The 14908-nt window shown below is 49.5% G+C and overlaps 1 protein-coding gene across 2 annotated transcripts in view; it reads right to left on the bottom strand.

Annotated features, from left to right (window-relative positions):
- LOC101870424 (immunoglobulin superfamily member 3) overlaps window positions 1-14908 on the bottom strand; it is a 103305-nt gene that overhangs the window by 26967 nt on the left and 61430 nt on the right. Inside the window, exons 3-6 of one of the 2 annotated variants that reach the window (XM_034060225.1) lie at window positions 7588-7998; window positions 6439-6828; window positions 4360-4761; window positions 350-754 (exon numbers count right to left, since the gene is read on the bottom strand). In XM_034060225.1, the coding sequence (XP_033916116.1) occupies window positions 350-754; window positions 4360-4761; window positions 6439-6828; window positions 7588-7998 (1608 nt within the window). The remainder of the gene's footprint in view (window positions 1-349; window positions 755-4359; window positions 4762-6438; window positions 6829-7587; window positions 7999-14908) is intronic. The other variant, XM_034060226.1, reaches the window with a different exon arrangement.

Below are 14908 nucleotides of genomic sequence, written 5' to 3'. Positions count from 1 at the left end.
TTGGATTGGAAAGGACCTTAAGATCATCTAGTTCCAACCCCCCAGCTATGGGCCTGGATGCTTTGCACTAGACCATGTCACCCACGGCTCTGTCCAAGCTGGGCGTGAACACTGTTTCTCTGAAGGAAACCCCATGAACAGTACACAAGGAGCAAAGAGAGGACCCAGTTCCCCAGAGGTGGACAAAGGAGCTCCAATATATCCACAGCTGAAGAGGTGAGCAGTTCTACCCAAGCCATATACCAGCGTGAGATGTCAATCACAGCCACGAGAGCAGTCCTTACTCCAGGAAGACTACCACAGCACTAGCACATACCCCCAGCCCCTCTCATGCTCTTCTGCCACTCACCTGGCCGCAGGACCCTGATTTCCAGCAGGTTGGAGGTTCTGTCTGCCAGCCGCGTCCAGCTGCTGTTGTAGTTCTTCCTCCAGAGCTCAGCCACACACTGGTACTTGCCGGCTTCTGTGTCGCTCGCCCTGCTGATGCTCAAGCGCACGTTGTTGCTGGACTCGGCTTTCTCGATGGCAGTGCGGGTCCGGAAACCAACGTACCCATCACCCCACTGGACCCCGCCGTCACGAGTGAAGGTGACCAGGTCATGAAACTCGGTGCTGCCCGCAGGCTGGAAGCGCCACGTCACAGACACCGGTACCCACGACGGGTAGTGGGGCTTGATGATGCACTGGAGGTCGAAAGATTCATTGTAGGTCACACCAGGGGTGCGGGAGATGGCTGTGACAGCAAAGCCGGCCTCTGCGGAAAGAGAGAAGGGCTTTGAGACACCTGCCTAGCTAGGCCCTGCTGTTAGCATGCAAAAGCTACAGTGTGGTCAACCAGTTACGAGTCTGGAATAATCATTCACTTGCGTTGTGTTGGCTTCTTATTTGCAATTGCAAATTAAGCAGTGGCAAAACCCACACTTAAGTGCCTGCTGCATAGCGATGACTGCCTGCATGAGCACTGGCTACAGCGGCAGGAGGATCATGCCTGATTTCCACCCAGAGCAGTAGATACCCTGAGACCCAGAGGTGAGCACCAGCCTCTGCAGGCTGCCAAAGCCCCATACAGAAACACAGCAGTGCAGTGGCACCAGGGAGCAGCACCAGGCAGAGCAGCTACTCAGCACCAGTCTGACTGCTGGCAGACACCACGATTCATATCCACCTTTCAGGCAGGGGATCTCCACCCTGTCTGTCCCCCCGCCCAGGTCTGTACTTGGTTGCTGCAGGTGACGATGAGGAAAGCGAGGAGCAGCCTTCTTTCATGCTCTGGAGTGGTGGCAGTGGTTACACAACCCCAGGACAAAGGCAACTAAAATAGATGCTGGTTGCTCCTATTCTTCACACAGCATAGCTTTTATTCTCTTCCAGATCACAGCTCCAGGATGGCTTTATGCAGTTATCCTCATGTCTACCACTCTGCAAAGCTGATCAATACATTTTGACTTGTCTACCCTCAGCAGTTTGTTTATTTAGGGGAGTTTAAAACCAGCAGTCTGTTAGTAACTTGAAGATAACATATTCCCAGTTGAATGGCTTACATTTTGAGTCAGAGTGCTTCCAGTGCTTATTTGTTCTGAGCTGCAAAGAGCAGTATTTTCTTCTCTTCCCATAACTTCAAGTGTGGTCAGCAGATTTAGAAGGGACCTTGTTTTCTACCAGCAATATCTCCAAGAAGTGCTCCCTTCCTGGAAGGCTCTGTGGGGTGTCCCACACTGGCTGGCAGCTCTTCCTTCCCCTGACTGTCCCAGCCACTGCTACTGTGGGAGACCCCAGTCAGTGTGCAGCAGAAACAAGAACATGTGGATCAGCATGGAGCTTCAGCCTGCCACTGGCTTGACATTGCAGCTTGAAAGGTGAGCTAGGAGTTCATTGCAACCCTCAGAGCTGCTGCTGTGGGCTGCACCGGCCACAGCATGAACACCATCATATCTGCACACTTCTGGCAAGTGCTTCTGCAGCCCTATGGCACCGCCGTGACAGAGCTCCAGCATGTGTGACTACTGAGAAAACAGGTCAGCCTTTGGGATTAAAGCCTCTTGTAACATGTTCAGTGATTACCCAGGGAAGGAGAGCAAGACCCCAGCCTGTGTCCTCTCAAGATTGCTGAATCTCATCCCCATGTAAGCCCTTACCTTCAGACTCTGGAGAAGCCCTCCAGCCCTGGCAAGGATGTTACTGAGCCTAGCTCAGAGTGCTACCACGCTGGCTATGGCTCTAGAAAGCCAACTTCATTTCACCAAGACCAGCTGATATTGTAATGTTTAATCTCCAGTTCGCCTGGGCAAGGAAGCTTCATGAAGGGACTTGCCTTGACTGCTATGCGAAAGCCAGGTATATTTTCCAGGTCCTCGACTCAACCAACATGTTCATGGCACTTAGGGCTAACACAAAGGTCCTTCTTCCTTCAGGACTTGCTACAAAAGGAGAGGATCCATGCATAGAAATGGGCAGATTTTCTGCAAGACCTCCCTGCAAGAAGACAGCAGCCTGCCTCTGCTCCTCCCCCCCCCGCCACCTCCTCATGCCAGCCAGGGACTGAAGTCCCTACTGGGCACTCAACATCCTTAGTTCAGGGACATCTGGTCTCTTCCAACACCACATCCCTCTTCTGGCTACCGAGCCAGCCTGTAGATAGATTTATTGGTCTGAACATTTATGGGGGGAACATCATCTGTGCTGGTTCAGCTAAAGAGCTTCTTATCCTTGCAGACTGGCCAATGATTAGACCTTAACTTGAGATGTGTCACTAAATTTACTACATTTTTTATTAGCAATTTCTATAGACATAAACCTCTCTTGCGCCTTCTCAGCACCTTCCATTTGAGTTTCTCAGGATACTTCAAAAACATTACAATGAGCAAAAAATACCAGATTCAGAAGTAACAAAAAATATTCAGTATTTTCTTCACTAAATTTTCATTATCTACTTCAGCTTTATTAGTTTTAAGAAGAGGACCTAGGAATTTCTTAGCACCTGACTTTATGTGCGCAACAGCCAGCAATTTCTCTGAGAAGGAGCAGAGGAGGACAGGCAACCTTTCCATCACATGTTCTTGAACTGCAGGGCAATTCCAAGCATCTTATATTTTAACAAGAGTAAAAGTGATACATTTTAAAATCTTAACACTTAATTTCATCACTTCTGCAAACGACAGAGTAAAGAAAAGGGCTGGTACACTGACTTACAGCAGGTCAAATGCTGCTAACCTCGTGAGGAAGATGCTGTTAAAACAAGATGGGAATCTGTCTTTAGTTCTAGATGAACTAACATCCCTACCTGTTTTTAGAAATTGTATAGCAAAGATTTCTAGCTGCAGACAGAACAGCCTCTGCAAGAGAGTCAAAAGTGAAGGGCAGGAAAGGAGAAAAAAGCAAGATTTTGATCAGAATAAGATACAACTTTGAAGTCTGGTCTCTCACACATCTTGCCAAAGCTTAATACTATAGAGAACAGCAAAAAAAAAAAAAAACCAAAACAAAAAACCAACCCAAAATTTCAATCTTGACCTTTCAATACAGCTCCCTGATTGTTTATAGCCCTGCCATTCTGCAAATCAGCGGCCTCGTACACGTAATCATCACTTCTTCAGCCTCCTGCAGAGCACTTTGGGAACCAGTCCTGAACTTAACATAGCAAGGCCTGAGCAGGACCAAAGTAATTCACAATCCATCCAAAATCCCTAATGTCCTACCTGCCCTCTCCTAAACCAATGTGGTCACACTGTGTTTGAAATGGAGGAGCCTTTTTGCAGAGCAGAGTACCAGCTGCAGTGATTCCAGGTCCTAGTTCAGCTCAGTCATGGACAACGCTCTGATTCCAGGCCAGCAGCTCAATGCCTCCTTGCAGAGGAAGTGAGGACAACTCCTGGGCCCGTGTCTTCATTAGACTTCTGATGCTGTCAGAGATGTTCATCATTTCAGGTATCTGGACAGTTGCCTCAGCTTTCTGCTCTCCTGGTTTGGTTAGCAGAGATAAGGTTTACCCGGGGCATGTAGGAGGCTCTGATGCCTACAGGCTGCCAATGGAGCACCACTACTGCACTGCCCATAGGTCAGCTTCAGTGCTGTGGGTACAGCAGTTTCTCTCCTTGGAAGGACACTGGAAGCACTGCCCCTGTCTTTAGCCATCCCTGGCTTTGCTCCTGCCACAGCCACCCCTTAGACTTTGTCCCCAGATGCAACAGAGCATGCAGGTGTTTTGCACCAACCTACTGGGAGCTGCTGGGTACCTCCATTGTGGTGGCAAGCAAAGGCCACAGTGCCGAGAGCAGCCCCAGTTGTTTGCAGGTGACCTTCTGGGGCTGCTGGGCACACAGGGAGCACAGCCCCATGGGCCCCCGCGCCTCAAGTACTCACCCAGAGCAGTGATGGATACCGGGGTGCCTGTGTGCCGCTCCCCAACCATCTGCCACTCCCCATCCAGAGTCCGTGTCCACTCCATCACCCGGCACTCATAGTGGCCCTCGTCCGCCTTGATGCTGTTGAAGATCTCCAGCGTGAAGGAGCCAGGCCGGACCTGCTCCACTTGGATGCCCCCATAGCTGCTGCGCTCGGTGTACGAGGGGCCTGGCTGCAGCGTGCCCTCCCGATCCAGACGCACGATTTCACTGCGCCGGTTCAGCTTGTCCACCAGGTGCCAGGCAACAGACAGGCGGCTTTGGGGCCCAAAGCCCGAGCGCACATTGCAGCCAAAGCGCAGGCTCTCCCCCTCCAAGACATTGCTGGCGTTGTTGATAATCTCCAAGGAGATGCTGGTCTCTAAGGGGAGAAATGCATATACACAGGGGAGATGATACACATTCGCCACTTCTCGGTCTGCAAGAAGGACACTGCCAGCCAGAGAGCTTTCTACCAGGTGCAGGAAACTGCCCACGGATTTGGGTCCAGGCATGTTTTAACCTCATGCGTGACCACATCCAAAACCAGCTTGTGGGCAGTGAGCTGCTCCTGGTGACTGGTACACTCAAAGCAGGTAGGTGTAGGTCAAAGCTGGGAGAAATCTCTCTGCCTATGGCTCATGAGACATTGATGCATCTTCTGGTCGCAGATTCAGGATGGGATCTCAGCAGAACTTGGAATGTGTGTTGCTACAATATGTACCACATGCAAACGGCTCTGCCAAAAAAAGCTTCCAGCTCCCTGGGCTTTTCAGTTCACATCAGCATGATCACTGTCTTGCCACGTTCATTCCTACAACTCTTTCTGGGAGAAGCTCTCCCCAATTCCCATTGCTAGTGACACTAGAGGTAGCTATCAATGTTTGGTACATCAAAAACCTCTCATATCCTGAGCTTCCCAAAATGTAAGGCTTTATGTCTGTTTTTTCAGAGATACTGAGTGCTGGTTACTCCTGCTGTTTCCCGCCGGACTTATGGACACGTAGCATCCATGAAAAATCATCACATTTGTTCCTAGATCTGGTGATTTATTAAATGGCAAGAATGAAATCTGTCTTTAAAGTGGCTGTGCCTAGAACTATTACATTTTAGACATCTGTACAGTGCAAGATTTCCAGCTAGAGTAATTTTCAAAGCCAAACAAAGGAGACCAAATATTGGTAGGAGAGAAAAGAAATAGAATTTCTTTCAGAAAAATAAGGAAGGGGGAAAAAAGCTAGAGGAAAAGGCTGCACTTCCCTTGAAACCTAAGAGATAGGAGATAAACACGGCACAAAATCCTCTTGCAGCTGCCCTCTGCTTGGTCAAACCCCACTGCAAGGGCAGCCTTGGCAACACGTGCATGGCTCATCATGCCACAGCTACCTCAGTTTCAGAGAACAAAACAAGGAATGAATCAGTGGACCCTCTACTCTTACCCTGTTATTTTTATATTCATCCTGTTGGTCTGACAAACACAAAAGACATTCAGGCAAGCCTCTGGCAGGGCTGTTTTCACGAGGGTTGGCAGACACACAGTGACCTCAACAGAGCTCCACGCTGAAGAGCAAACCAGGGCTGAGGATCACATGAACCCTGGTTTTTCTCCCAGTTCAGTTGCCTTGCAAGACAGTTGAACAACAGTCACTGAACAGCCTGCAGGAACCCACCAGCTCTTAGGATAAACAAAAGCCAAGCTGGTCTCCCCATAATGCCTGCAGAGTATTTCAGAGCACCCAGCTCTCTGCAGAGCAAGCAAAGGAGAGAGTGTGCGGAGCAAGTCAGAGGCTGTCACACATACCTTCAACTCAAGGAAGTAATTACCAAGGTGGGGGCATGTTTTACCACCTACAAACCCAACATATATTCCTCTTTCTCTATCATGCCCTTCCCATAAAAAAATAAAGTATCTTGCCAGTTGGGATTCCAAGCCTCAACAGCATGCAAACTCTTATCCTCCCTCTTCCCCACTGCCGAAGTTTTGGCACATCACAACTTCACCACATAGCTGCCCAGTAGAGCAATGGCTCCAGGAGGGCATGGGCAAGTTTCTACTTACTGAGCGGCAGGACGGTGATGGGGATGTTCTTTGGCCGCTTGCTCTCCTTGTCGATGAAGTCCCCTGTGACGGTCTTCTCCCGCTCGGTGACCCGGCAATTGTACTTGCCACTGTCCTCAAGGCGGAGGCGGTAGATCTTCAGCACGAAAACACTGTCACTTTCTTTGGCTACCTTGAGCTGGCCCAGGGCCTCGCGCTGGGCAAACTCATTGTTGAGCACTGGCACAGCGTTGGGTCCCAGGCTGGCAATGAGGGAGCTGTTGAAAGCCCAGGAGATGGAGAAGTAGCGGTCAGGGACATTCTGCGCCTCCAGGATGCACCGAAACTCCACCGGCTCACCCACGATGTATGTCCGCTTCTCTGTCTCCAGCCGGACACTGAACTCCTTATCTGGGAGAGACAAACCAACATGGAAAGCATGGAAATGCCCATCAGGCCCAAAAGTCAGCATGGAAAACCCATTGAGAGAGCCAGCACACCTCTGCAAGGTATTTACAACTTGCTCCTCCCTGCTTGGCCAACATCCCTTGGACATGCACATCTGAACGTGAATGGGTTAGGGGCTTGCTTTCATTGTGGGAGCCCAGACTGGCCATGCTGTAGGAGAGGCAGCTTGCTGCCATGCGCTGCAAGGCTTCAATAATCATAACCCTTTCCTCCAGACTTTACTCCTGGGAGCAATTCTGCTGCAACACCAGAATCCAGTGGTGCTGTGGGATGTGACCTGGAGCCTAGGTCCTGTTCAGACCCTGCTTAGGCCTGGGTCAAGAGGCAAGGCCTTTGGGGATATCAGAGAGGAAGAAATAGCTCAGCTGGGTCTTTAGATCCTTGGAAGGAACCTGTACTGTGGGCTGGGAGAAGGATTTTGATTTACAAACAGACCTTATGCAATACAGAAGCACTTGCTCAAAGTTTTAGTTCTATTTTCTGCTGTGTCACTCTTTCGTCCCCCCTTACCAAAACTCTCACTGCCTGTGCTAGAACCAGGTGCTTAAGATCTGTTTTAGCTCCTGTGTCAGTCCCAGCTCAGTGACCACAACAGGAGTCAAAGCCTGCCACCCAATTCCCAGTCACCTAACAAGGCACAGACCCATTTTCCAACTCCTCCCACCACCCAGCTGAGCGAGAAGAGACAGAGAAGACACTGACCGGTGGCTTGCACGTTGACGATGGCACCCTGGGAACGCTTGCGGGTCATGGCATACCAAGACCTGTCAGGGTCCTGGATCCACTCTGCTGCCTCACAGTAAAACTCGCCCTGATCCGAAGGATGGAGGTTGTAGATGGTGAGCTTTGAGGTGGTCTCCCCAACTTTGTCCAAGCGAATGTCCCCTGTAGCATGCCGCTGGGCATAGGCACTGCCAGCCCGCAGGACGAAGTCACGGCTAAGGGAGATGACCTCAACAGGCACCTCGCTGCTGCGCTGCCGGTACCAGGCAATGGAGATGTGGCTGTGCTGGGCTGTGCTCTTAGACACCTCACACTTCAGCTCCAGGGAGTCATGCTCAACTTTGTTCAGTGTCTGTGAGACCGCTGTCACTCGCAGCGAGTCGGGAATCACTGCAGCAAAGGGGGATAGGGAAACACAGCACAGGAGTTAGCAATACTAAAATGCTGAGTCTAAAGTCCAGGGAGCTGGGAGAGAGGTTTATTTTTACAGTTGTACTTAATACTTAAGTATTGGCAAAGGCCTGTTAGCTCACATCTAGCCCTCCAAGAGGAGAATCATTCCCCAAACCTTTGTCTGGGAAAGACTGTGACCTGCAGCACATACTCCAGTGCTGTGCTTAAATTCCTGCTCAGTGGCCCCAGTAACTGCACAGGGTTTTCCATCATGCTGCAGAGCAGCACAGCTTAATATTTTCCATCACGGCATTTCATTATGGGCAACCTCCCCTTCACTGTGTGCCCCAGCATAGTTCATGACCCCTCTCCCACCCACATCCTTCAGCCAGTCCTTAGCCCTGCCATGGTCTTCATCCCTCAGTCACTAGTGGGGACAAGCTAAACATAGTTCCTTTAATCTTTCTTCATAAAAGAGTCAGGAGATTAAATTCCTCTCTCCTTTGTTTATATCATTTCATGTTTTAATGACCCCCTCAGGCCAAACGAAGGGGTTTGAACATTTGGAGGAAAGTGTCTCCTCTGAGGGCAGCAACGCACTAATTGCAACCTGCCCAGTGCCTGCTCAGGACACAGACATGCCAAGGCAATAAATCTGCTGGCTATTTTTCCAATTGATTAACCAGAGGGAAGGAAGTACAGCCGCTAAAATCGGGATGAAAAAGAAAATTGCAGCCCCACAACATTGCTTGATTTTACCAAGCACCTTAATTTTAGCATGAGGTTCTACCAGCAGAAGGGAGACTTTCTTTAAAAGAATCCTTTCTAGATGTTATTGTCTCAAGAAACATCACATGAAAGGAAGAATGCAAACCTTCTTCCTGGTTCTTCAGACAAGGCAGTGTTAGAAAGCCTGCTAATACCCACAGTTTTGCTGCATACCAGTGGAATATAATCAACCTATCTCAGTTCAGTTTCATTGACAGCACTGGAAGGTTTGATGAAATTAGCTGAGCTGCTGAAAGCTGCATCTGTTTCATTCAGGCACAGCGACAGAAAGCAATGAGCTGCAGCGAAGACAACTACTACAATTGTTTATGGCAGAAAAATCAAAACCAGAAGAGGAGAAAGAAAAAACTCATGAGATGACAAAAATGAGAGGAAAATTTTCCCAAGTCCGGCCCAGATGGGAGCATTTGCTTTTACCACGTGTTCAGTACCCAGGGAATTTACTGCCCCTGACAGGGGAAGTACTTGGTAAGGTCATTGACATCGAAGGCCACTGCTTGTGCCCTGTAACCATGACTTCCTCCATTCCTTCCTCTCATCTTCCTTGCTGGGGCTCCTGTCCTCTGTTCACCAGCAATAACCTCTGGCAGACCACAAAAAGGATCCTGCCTCTCTCTGTCCTTTCCCCTTCCCTCTGACTCCCAAACCAGCAGTGACAGCAGCATCTAACCTTGCTGGTTCATACCGCCTGCATGATAACATTTGACTTTCTCATTTCAGACCTTCCTGAATAATTTCCAGAGCCACGCAGCTTTTTCTTTGCCCTCCAGCCACGGGCTCTTGTAACTTTTCCTACTTTATTTAAGTAAATTAAATCTGATCATCACATTGCTGGAGTTACTTTCTTGTTGAGATGCTTCAAAGGCAGAGCTCCCTGCTACACAAGCCTGCACACAACAACTTATGGGGTGAAAGTAGGTATCAGTGAAGAAAGCATGCTTATTCTCCTTCCCCCAGTTTGAGAGCTCTGCACACTCCACTGGTTGGCTGTGTGCTCCCACAGCTCAGTAGCATGGCTGCTCTCTTTCTAAGCACAAGGCAGAGAATGAATTGCTGCTTACCTCAAATAGCCTGCCTGGCTCTGCGGGACAAAGGAGATCAAGCTTGAGAAAGGGGCAGGCATTTGGCTTGCCAGATGTGGAGCTGCCTGCTCTCTAGGAGGAACACAAGGAAGCCTGTCCAAAGCCTGGGCCTCAAGCAACACTTGCCTTGCCATTCCCCAAGGAGTTTGGAGGCTGGCAGAGACACCGTTTCAACAGCTAGAACCATTACATTGTGTTTTCAGGTCAGAACCTGGTGGGAGTGTTAGCATCTTTTACACCACATAGGCAAGCTATTGCAAAATGCATTCCTGGAGGAAAATCAGTAGGTGGTGGCGTGCTGATAAAGGCTCTAACTTAACTGTGGTAACACCTGACATGCTGTACTACATTCCTCCTGCTCCGTTGGTTAAAAAAGCTAACCAGGATCCTCCCAGTTAGAAGAATCAGCAATACCTTTGGGGTTGCACGCAGCCTTGAGGCAGTTGTCTTACATCAGCCTGACACAGACATACACCTGGTTGTTCTCACCTTCTCAAACAGGGGGACTAGAGAGCCGCTTGCTAAATGAGAGCCCAGTTTCCAAAGGATTAGACATCAAGAGGGGCAGGCAAGAGCCCAGAGATGGACAGGCCAGTGGTAAGGCTCTGTGCTTCGCACCACTGATCTCAAGCTTGGTCAACAATGCACAAACAACTGTCTCAGTTACACTGCAAGATGCCCATTTGGTACCAGGTTTGGGAAGGGGGCAAGTGGGTAGGAGAAAGGGGAAAATTCTGTTCTGAAGAGGCAGCCAAACACGGCAGCAGGTCACAGCTCATTACAGAAGCCCAATGAGCTTATCCTTCTGAGTTCTGTGGAGCACCGGGGGCTCCTGCAGCAAGGTCGCAGGTCTGCTGGGGTTTACAGACCACCACAGGACACAGACCAGGCTGTCCTGTGCCAACAGGAGGGCTACAGGCATGGCTTGGCCCATCAGCCTACATCAGGACTAGAAGACACACAGAAAAGCAAGCGGAAAACGCTGTGAAGGTGCTCACCAATCCCCTTGTGCTCAACACCACATATGAGAAGGTGGATTATCAGAAGCAAAGTTCCTCCCAAGCCAGTTGTCCTGCTGACAAAGACATTAGTTTGTGTATCAGGACATGAGTAACTCTTTACGTAGTGTCCACCCAGGAGCCCTGGCTCCGCTGCCAGACATCACACTGTCAAGCTGTTCTGAAGCATCTTGCAGCCACTGCTGCAGGATGCACCAGGATTTCTGGGGCATTCTGCAAGCTGAGCTCTACTTGAAAGCAAGAGTAAGCTTACATGACAGTCGTCACTGTACGAAGGGTAGCAAGGCCATACCTGAATCGGAGCCAAGAGGGGTGCTGTCTGCTCTTTCTTACCCAGCTTCTACCTGTTTCTCCCCTCTTTTCAACATTTCTTACTAGGTCCCCAAGCCCCAGGTTCCTGCAGGAGGCACTGGGACAGGTCCTCACTGGTGGGTGGGCTGCTAGGCAGAGGGTGCTACCAACCCCACCACGTTTTGAAATCTCCTGAAATACTGACTGTAAATATTGCCACTAGAGGGTGCTAGGGACCCAGCTAGGGAGAGTGCCGGGGACCTGCTGTTGGGAAAAGGAGGGAGCCTGGAGATGCTCCCCCTTTGCCAGGGTGATGTCCATGGGCATCCCTCCTCAGGAAGCCTGCACACGCAGCTCCGGTCAAACCCACCTCAATAACATCCAATACATGAGCACTTGGTGAACTAATTAGGGCTAACTCTAGAACAAGTAACTGCCTTACAGTCTCCCAGCAAACAAACAGGGAGCAGACTGGAGTTCTTGGTGCATGCCTCAACATTCCTCTGAGCCCCAGCACCACCTCTGTTTCCAGCAGCTCCCAGTGCCATGCTGAACTCTGCCCATGTGGACAAAGAGGTCACCCTTCTCCTCAGGCTGGTTCTGGTTCATCCTTGGGTATCCAAAACCCCCATCACCTTCAAGAGGAAAGCTTTCATGTGCTGGATCCAAACCAGAGAGCTACCAACATTTCATCTACTCCCAAGCAAGGCAGCATGAGGTGCCGCTTCCTTGTTAAGTGATACAGAAGGAGCATCAGGCTGGCAGCCAGAGGCTCCCTAGCTTGAGCTGGTAAAACAACACTGTGAAAATCACTTAGCAACACGGTACCCTTACACTTGGAGGCTCTTTAGGAGTAAACCAACTTACACAAGCTACCCAGCATCATTTCTGTGCTGCTTTAGGACAAGCAAAACCCACCAACCTCGTTTTTCCTTGGATTTTGTTATAGCTTTACCCACTGATACACTTCAGAGGCATCCTATGGTGTTACCCTGTCTCCCCAACTGCCCACTTCATACTGCCTGCAGAGAGCTAAGCTTGCCAAGCGTCAAGTGTGAACTATTTAGGAAGAACAAATACGTGCAGCATGCAAATCCTGGAGAGATGCTTCTGGCTGAGAAATACCACTCTGGATTTTGCAGGGAATTAGTGCAAGAGTTATGTTTCCATCTGCCCTGTGCCATCTTTCTGCCCCACAGGGATCCCAGTGGGGGATGAATCTCCTCTCCATGAATCTCCCCCCAAAACTCCCCCTAGTCATGCATGCAGGACAGAAACAAGCTGCTCGAGAGTGTTCAACCGCAATGCCAGCACTGCCAGTCCAGAGGTGAGCACTGGCAAGCACTGAAAAACACCATGAGAGGCAATGCAGGTGAGAGCACAAGGATAGAAGGGACCTGGCCCCTCCCACCAACTGCAAGCTCTCAGGGAGGATGCTCCTTATATCCCTCCCACACCCCACTACTGGTTTCCATTCCTTACAGGATCCAAATATGTGTGCATGCACGTGGCAGGAGGAAGGTGGTGGTGATAAGGCACGGAAGATACCTAGATTAGCAATGTAATCCTCCCAAACCCTTGTGCCTGGCAATTAGCTGTACATGATGATGCATACCTGCTGCAGCACATCAGACACTGTGACTTCTTGACAATCAGAAGTCTGCATAATGACTTTGGCGAGGAGGAAAACACATACTGTGCTATGCTGCAAAACTGATGAAGACCCTCAAATGTCACCTTTGTAAGGGGACAAAACTGAGCAGACCTTCGCCTGCCTTATTTTTAAGTCCCAGCTAGAGAATTACAGGTGGTCTGGGGCAAGCAGAGGAAAGCTTTGATCCTGTTGTTGCTGCTTGTGTTCTCCCCACTGCCCAAAGTCCCATCTGAGACCAAAATATGAGGATGCAAATCTTTACTGCGACTGAGGGTGTGGGGTCTCTGTACAAAATTCCCTCTTCTCTTTCTTACCTGCCAACACATACCACAGGGAAAACACAAGGGAAGTGTTAATAATCTGCTTGGTTTGGGGGTTACTTTCCCTCGGTAAAGCCCACCTGCACTGAGAAATAAGGATGGTTAAAGGCAGATTTAAATTAAAGGCAGATAAAAGACTAATAATTGTTGAATTAAATTTAGAAAGAAGTCATAACCTTTATGAATTACTGAATTAACTTCAAGCTTCTGAAGGGGTGAGCAGAACTGGGTCTGTGGTCTAAAGAAAAACAGTCAGAGGATACTTTTAATCCTCATGCAAACATTTAAGCCTTATTTTAAATGAGAAGTTGAACTATGAAGTCACTTTCAGTTGATGCACAATCAAGAATGCATGGTGAAGCACTAAAGTCCCTTGTGATTGTATCACTGCAGCATTCTGGGGTAAGAAGAGGAAAATAAAATAAAAACTGAAAAATAACGCAACTCCAGTTTGCAGCTTTTAAAAAATGCAGTTTGTTACTGATTCAGCTGCTGGCAGAAGGCAAGAGGGGAGCCAAAGAGTTAAGCAAGGAGGCATGGCAGTTGTTTCACAGCAGCAGTAATAAATCCTCCAATTACAATAGTATCCTTGTTGGTACATTAACTACTGGCTGGAATGATAATGCCAATAGAAATGCATCTCCCAAAGCAATAGCGTGAGTTCAAGCAGCCAGTGAGAAAGGGCACAGGAAAAAACAAAACTAACTCATGTAGAAAGAAAGGGGAAAATATAAAGAGACAAAAGATGCAAAACTTGGAAATCAGGACACCTTTCCAACTCAGGGCCTGAATTTCTGCTTGCTTGCTGCAGGCTTGCTTGGTCACGCTCCCAGCCCGCCCCACACGCCCAGTCAATGCTATCCCTATGCTCCTTCCCTTGCAGAGGATCCCACTGCACAGCCTGCTCCTGCTCCACAATGCGTCTTGGAAGTGGGGCTTCCCGGCCAAAGCTGCACACCTAAGCCACATGGGACCTGCTAGCCAGATGGTGTGATCACAGACTAGCATGTTTGCCCCAGGCACATGGGGCAGCGATGCTCTCCTGCAGCCTACTAAGACCCATACAGACCCACAGGGGTTGGCAGCAGGCACCCCTTGCCCCACCAGCAACCCCTTTCCCTGTGTGTCCAGGTGGAAGGGGAACAGACATGCTCAGCCCCAGCTCTGGCTTGTCCTTGATGGACCCAGGGGAACTACAATTTTCTCAACTGCTCATTACTGCTTCAGCTGCAGGAGAAAGGACATTCACCTTTCCCTTTCCCCCTGGGCTTTATTCTGTACCTCCAGCCCTGCCAGCACAGTGCTGTTCAGAGATGCTTCTCCAAAATTTCTGGTTCCTGACTGCTTTGCAGGCAGTGTGCTTGGTGCACATTAATACCTGCTGTCCCTGTTTTGTTGTTCCCCATTGCCCCTCTGCCCTCAGCTAAAGCAGCTTCAGGGACCAGGGGAAAGCAGGCACCTGCTAACAAGCTCCTTCTCCTCCCTCCACCCACCCTGTCCCGGAGAGCTCCAAGGAACATCTGGTTATTAGGACAGCTAATTTAGATGGAGACGTTCAAGTGACCTCATTAAAGGAAAAAAAAAAGAGGAGAAACCAGAGAGGGGTGGTGAAAGGACAAGGCAGCGCACAGCAGTGAGAGTGTTTGCTCATCAAGCAAAAATTGTCTGGAGTACTGCTGGAGCGAACCCTGACAACAGGGGCAGAGATGATAGGGATGCCCAAAGAGCACAGTGAGCTAGGTGCATGGTGGG

The sequence above is a fragment of the Melopsittacus undulatus genome, chromosome 2 (assembly GCF_012275295.1).
Source record: "Melopsittacus undulatus isolate bMelUnd1 chromosome 2, bMelUnd1.mat.Z, whole genome shotgun sequence".
NCBI classification, from domain to species: Eukaryota; Metazoa; Chordata; class Aves; order Psittaciformes; family Psittaculidae; genus Melopsittacus; species Melopsittacus undulatus.
This window is presented reverse-complemented; position numbering and strand designations above follow the sequence as displayed.